Here is a 6,604-nt window from a genome sequence, read left to right as displayed (position 1 = left end):
TGTTTACAATAAGTTTTTACCGAGCAGCAATGAACAATTGTTCTCACTTCATTTGGATAAATAAATCCATTACAATTCCACGATCAATTGTATTTTCTCTTTGATTTCTAATACATTATGTTGTAATACAAATGATCAAAACAATCACATGATGTCGCAAAAGCAATTAAATCTATCAGTTAATGTATAAAAGCATATAGCTTTGGATACCTTTGTCATTGATTTGAAAAACCGAAAACAAGAAATACGTTAGAATTGAAGAAAAACGGCACCGTTTTACATGGTTGTGCGGTTTCCTGAAATAAAAATTCAAGTAAGTCGTTGTTTGTTTCATGACAATTTTTAATGTTTTAAGTAAAGCTTATTTTCAAATTATCATTGAAGTTGAACTAAAGTAACATTGTTAATAATTTAACATCACACATAACAGTCAACAAACCACGTTAAGGTTTACAAATATTTATAATATAATATAAGATAATGAAATATTCTAAAACAAAAAGCAAAAAAAAAATCAAAATTAAAATATCATTATCTAATATCTAAGAATTATATCAACATTTTTATGAAGAATTATTTCCTAAGAATATCATTATGATAAATTTCTATTGTTTTTATGACTATTTGAAATAATTTCGAAAATTTTGCCCATTGTAGACCAAAAAACTTTTAATTATGTTTAAGTTTATGATAAGGATGTGGACCGAAATCGTTTTACCTGCAGTCTATGGGCTAGCTCAATTCATTTTTTAATTTTATTTTTGCCATTTTGGGAGTTCTTTATGGTTTCATTTGTGTCTATGTCTTTAGTTTTTGTTTTTTTTTCTGTTTTTTAGTTTTAGAGTTATTTTTTTAATAATTTTATTTCATATTCTTTTAATAACATGTTAAGCCTTCTTGAACTGAATGCGATTTGCATGGCCAGGATACACATCCGTGCATTTTGGCTGTGTGTAGCTCATGGTTTGTACCTCCTTGAATGAACTGTAGTTGTACAAATTTAGCATAGGAGACGTTAATACATTTAAAACGGATTTAAATACTTCGTTAAATGTAATCTTTTCTGGTCACGTTAAATAACAATGAATGAGAATTTTTGAGTTGCTGAGTTTTAGTCGGTATTGTTTGGCAATTGGTTGACATGTGATGTATAGCTTGTACATGTATAATATAATTGGTTCTTTGTATGTTCTTTGCAAAACAGGAGGCAACATTTTATTATTTATTTAAAAACATTTGTTGGGTTTTCTATTTCAACGTATTGCACTATTTTGATTTAAAAAAACAAAAGTTACTTAAAAGGAATTTTAAAATAACCGTATTTTTTGTAATTTGGTAAAAGAGTTATTTCGAAATCTGTTTCAAATAAGAGATACTTTGCTTACAGGACAGTAACATGTAGAAATTCTAACATTTAAATCAAAATCATAACAATTCAATGTAACATTCAAACAATTCACATAATGCCTAAGAATTTTGCAACATTGAACTTTTATAACTACGTTTTTGTTTGTTTGTTTTTTTGTTTTTTTCAAACCGAAATTGTTTTTAAAGAGAGCGTTAAAATTGAGAAGTTTTGGCATATTGTTTATAAAGCCAAATTTAATTTACTTTTTAAAGGACACGGGGGCTAAATTTCCAGATTCATTATTGTGTTTATGTTTTTAAAGGAAGTCCATCAGAATGTTTTAAGATGCAAATTAAGATAAAAGTCCGATAAGGTTGAAATATTGTCATATACGATTTTGCATAAGATCCAAATTCTAAATAACCTTTTTATCATTTCTTCAGAATTGATTTACTTTTTTTGCAAACAAATCTTTCTTTCTATAAAATATATATTCTCAAGTTTTCTTTATTCAAAATAAAAATTTTGTTTATAGACTTCTTGAAGAGTGCAGTCTTCTCTGTTTAAAACAATCATTATTTTTTTTTTATTCTGCTATTCAACAAAGATAGCACAAGTTTTTTCTTTTCAATACAATTCTTTATGACATGCCGAACTGGTTTTGACGAGACAAAGTAAATTGGGTACCTGCAAGTTGATACATACCTGTGTTATTGTATGTAGTTTTGTCCACTTTATCACGGTATCTCTTGAAATTATATGACTACTTGATGCATTTATACCAGAATGTTTTTCTGTTATATCGACATGTCCTATAAGATATAAGTGTTACTTTCATTATAACGGCATTCCGTAAGAACAGATGTTGACAAAGCCTAATCATGTCGCGAGGAGGCAATCCTTTTTCTACTCAAGACCAGATCCGTTATATCGATATAACATAAAGGATAGTATTGCGGGGGAAAACTTCTGGTATAAAACTGGAACATTAATGCATCAAGTAGTCATATATTTTTACTAGTCATATATTGTTACGAGAAACCGTGATAAAATGGACACTGCTTAATACAATAACACAGTTATGTATCAACTTTCAGGTGGTAAATTAACGTTTGTATAGTTATTCTATCAATAGGTTAAACGAGTTTTCTATTGGACATATTGACTGGTGCACAGCTGTCTAGAAGAAACAACGATGAACCTGAGTAACACAACGATTGAAAATTTTCTTGCTGATGATGAAGGGTTCTATGCAGATGTTGATCGAGAAGCAAACACCACTAATCTGACAAGTACTGTTCTGGTATTTTATACTACTTACAATTGGGACGTGGTGTTAGCTTTTTTAGAGGGACTACGTTTTAAAGTTGGATTTTTTCTCTGGCAACGGTTAAGCATTGTATTTGCAATTATCAGTGTCATTGGAAATGGTTTTATCATTGCTGTTCTCGCGAAAGGAAACAAACACTTCTGTTCAACTTCTTTATTTATCCTGTCACTTGCCGTTGCTGATTTGTTTGTTACTGGATATTATATAGACGGGTTTCTTACTGGCAACCGTGTCATTTTGACCTCGTACAATAGCCTTGATTGTAAGTTAAGACTTTTATTGTCAGGGCTCGGTAATGATGCTTCCCCTTTGACACTTACTTTAATATCTATAGAAAGAGTATGTTGCGTTGTTGTACCGCACAAAGTCAAAAATATGTTTACAAGAAAAGTTGCGATATTTCTCATACTTGCAGTCTGGACAATATCTTTAGCAAACACTTTATTGCTTGCCTACATCAACAAATATGTGATGTTAGGGTCAGGAGAAGGTATATGTGTCATTGATACTAGAGCAACACCTGTCACGTATAGGATTAAATTTTTTACCGGTTTTTTCTTAAGGTATGGTAGTTGGTTAGTTAATATCATATGCACGGTCATAATTATACGATCTTTACTTCACAACAGCTTTGTGAGAAAGGGTAAATCTGTAAAAACACCAGTAAAATCAGTTACGTTAAGTTTGCTTACAGTTAATATCGTTTACTTCTTATTCGTGACACCTATGGTTATGTATGACGGTTACACGGTGTTGTTTGTTACCCAACGGAAGAGCATCTTTGAGATCTACAACCACTTGATTGAAAACGTTATTCTGAAATTCTTCTCTCTTCTTAACAACGTTTTAAATTTTTTCATTTATTTTCTGATCGGTGCAAAATTCAGGCAAGAGAGTAAAGAATTTTTGCTTTCTTTTAAAGTATTTAGAATGTGTCATCATAAAATAACATTAATAAAATAGATTATGAAATCAAGATAAACACGGAAGGGCCGGGTTCAATGAACATAGCCTCCACACGACCAAGCAACATAGGACAACTGGTAAGGGGCCCAGCAGGACACCAAACAAAAAAGTCGATAATTTGTGAAGCAATGTTATGCAGAATTACGCCAAATGCACTCACCTGGCTTCAGTTTGTTGTCCTGATCCTTTGTTGCTTGGTTCTAGGATTGAAGAGCTTCGCTCTGTAAACAAGAAACGTACTTCACCATTGATAGTGTTGAATTTTATGTCGTGGATTTGTTTAATTTTTTCGTTGTATGTATTATTGTATTGTATGTATTTTATAAGGGACATATGTTTTGGACACCTATTTTCTGTGCAAATTTGTTGTTTCTTTTTCAATAAATTTTTAATAATAATGTATGAACTTTAAGAAAACCATAGATAATCAGATTGTTAAGTCATAGTGGAGGACATCTCTCTCACATGAATTTTACCGTTAAGTGTGAGTTTTACCGTTAAGTGTTTACAAATGAAATAACTACATGACATTTTTGCTGATACCTTTTGTTATTTTGTTTGGAAATTATAGCATTCGAGGTGATTTGAATAGAGAGAAACGTTTTCGGAGACAACCTAAAATATGCTACTGAAATTGACACCACAGAAACAGAAAGGGAACTCTTTTCTTTGTTTGTCGTTTGTAATGATTGGGTGCGTGGACGGTTACTTTTACTTACCAGGACCGTCCTTGAACAGGCTCAATTTAACCGAGTCTGCAACATTTTCAATTATGTTCTTTTGGACGTTCTTTAGGGATTCTTTTTTTTTCCTATTTTAGTTTTGTGTTGATGTACAACAAACGCTATCATAATAATTATTTAAAATATAACAATTGGTGTTTCTAATTGTTATATTTCTAGAAGAGTAAAATATCATTTAAATAGATCGATATAACTGTGCGAACCCTACTTTATGACATTCCAGTTGTTTCGTTTGACTGGATGTTGCTTGTGACTGCGTTCAGTTTACGTTGTGTTTCGTTGTTTGTATTTGTACTCATATTATTGCAGACAATACTGCGTTCAGTTTACGTTGTGTTCCGTTGTTTGTGTTTGTACTCATATTATTGCAGACAATAATTGCATTTACACATAAAACTTTTGTCTATCAGATGCTGCGGAGGATCCTTATCAAATGGTTTCCATTACAGAGTGGTTTTCTTTCGTAATGTTCAGTGATATTTAAAAGCCATATTTAGTTTTTCTTTTTATGTAAAGTGAGAGAGGTATTTAGACCATAACATTGAACGAAAGTGTCGCTTAAATTATAGGTTGTTTAATTTGAAGAATGTTGAACACAATTATATGTACGCTTTAAATAGTGTTGTTTTCTGTGTACTCTGTGTTCTGTGTATTTGTACTCATATTATTGCAGACAATACTGCGTTCAGTTTACGTTGTGATCCGTTGTTTGTGTTTGTATTCATATTATTGCAGACAATACTGCGTTCAGTTTACGTTGTGTTCCGTTGTTTGTGTTTGTATTCATATTATTGCACACAATACTGCGTTCAGTTTACGTTGTGTTCCGTTGTTTGTATTTGTACTCATATTATTGCAGACAATACTGCGTTCAGTTTACGTTGTGTTCCGTTGTTTGTGTTTGTACTCTTATTATTGCAGACAATACTGCGTTCAGTTTACGTTGTGTTCCGTTGTTTGTATTTGTACTCTTATTATTGCAGACAATACTGCGTTCAGTTTACGTTGTGTTCCGTTGTTTGTGTTTGTACTCATATTATTGCAGACAATAATTGCATTTTCACATAAAACTTTTGTCTATCAGATGCTGCGGAGGATCCTTATCATATGGTTTCCATTACAGAGTGGTTTTCTTTTTAGTAATGTTTAGTGATATTTAAAAGCCATATTTAGACTTTCTTTTTATGTAAAGTGAGAGAGGTATTAAGACCATAACTTTGAACGAAAGTGTCGCTTAAATTATAGGTTGTTTTAATTTGAAGAATGTTGAACACAATTGTATGTACGCTTTAAATAGTGTTGTTTTCTGTGTATATATTTTATATTTTTCACAGTTATCTTTTTTAACATACTCTTTATCATATGGACATTGAATTAAAACGCTTCTGTTTGCCCAGTCTGTATGTTTACATTCATACATACATTTCTTACCACCATAATATTTGCAAACCAATGGTCTCAGAACACTTCGTGTTGGCGTACTGAAATATGATAATGGCCTCAAATCCTTTCATAATATAATTCTAAAATTAAATAAGAACATTATTTATGATTCATGTGATGTGGTGTTTATAACATTTGTTTTGACATCTTGAAACAATTGTTAGTTTTAATTTGTTTTTATTAATTACTTATTATCTTATAATCCTGTATTGAATTATTATTTCATTGTTTGTTGGTTATTTAAACAATTAAAAACAAACAAAAAAAACAAACAAAAAAAAAAACGTTGTCAGTTGTGATTAAAAACGTTCCGCTTTAACTTTATTCATTAATTTATCTTTACATTAAATGTTTGTCTGCTATTGCATATTAAAATGTTTATTCATGTTTCAAATATAAAATTAATTAAACAGCGTTTATAAATATCCAAGCGCTCTTAGAACTATTTTGATATATTTTGAATAATGGATTTAATATAAACTTATGTAAATCGTATTTGAATTTGAAAATTTTATTTCATTAGAAATCAAAGATATTCTTAAACATATTGTTTGGTTTAGATGTTTATATATGTTTTGAAGTATAGACAACAAAATAAAATCTTCAACCTAATAGAAATTGTCTTTTAATTATCCTCCTTGTTGGCGGTGCGCTATTGCTAGGTTGTGTTGATGAATGCATTCACCGAATGCCGAACTTTCTTGTTGATTTTTATTTCATATTTTCTTACATCACGTAGATAAATTATTTAATAATATAACGCAATAAAGAAAT

At 30.4% G+C, this 6,604-nt stretch overlaps 1 protein-coding gene across 1 annotated transcript; it reads left to right on the top strand.

Moving 5' to 3' along the window:
• The first annotated feature begins 224 nt into the window (after window positions 1–224).
• On the top strand, window positions 225–6,029 carry LOC132739886 (cysteinyl leukotriene receptor 2-like). The gene is made up of 2 exons (XM_060727713.1): window positions 225–313; window positions 2,484–6,029. Exon 2 carries the CDS (start codon window positions 2,544–2,546, stop codon window positions 3,639–3,641), a length of 1,098 nt encoding a protein of 365 aa, XP_060583696.1. The 5' UTR covers window positions 225–313; window positions 2,484–2,543; the 3' UTR covers window positions 3,642–6,029.
• Window positions 6,030–6,604: the final 575 nt, after the last annotated feature.

Source organism: Ruditapes philippinarum, unplaced genomic scaffold, assembly GCF_026571515.1.
Source record: "Ruditapes philippinarum isolate M1 unplaced genomic scaffold, ASM2657151v2 ctg309_1_1_1_1, whole genome shotgun sequence".
Classification (NCBI taxonomy): domain Eukaryota; kingdom Metazoa; phylum Mollusca; class Bivalvia; order Venerida; family Veneridae; genus Ruditapes; species Ruditapes philippinarum.
This window is presented reverse-complemented; position numbering and strand designations above follow the sequence as displayed.

Excerpts from the sequence above, each read along its gene's own strand:
- LOC132739886 (XM_060727713.1), top strand. The coding sequence starts at position 2,544 with ATGAACCTGAGTAACACAACGATTGAAAATTTTCTTGCTGATGATGAA.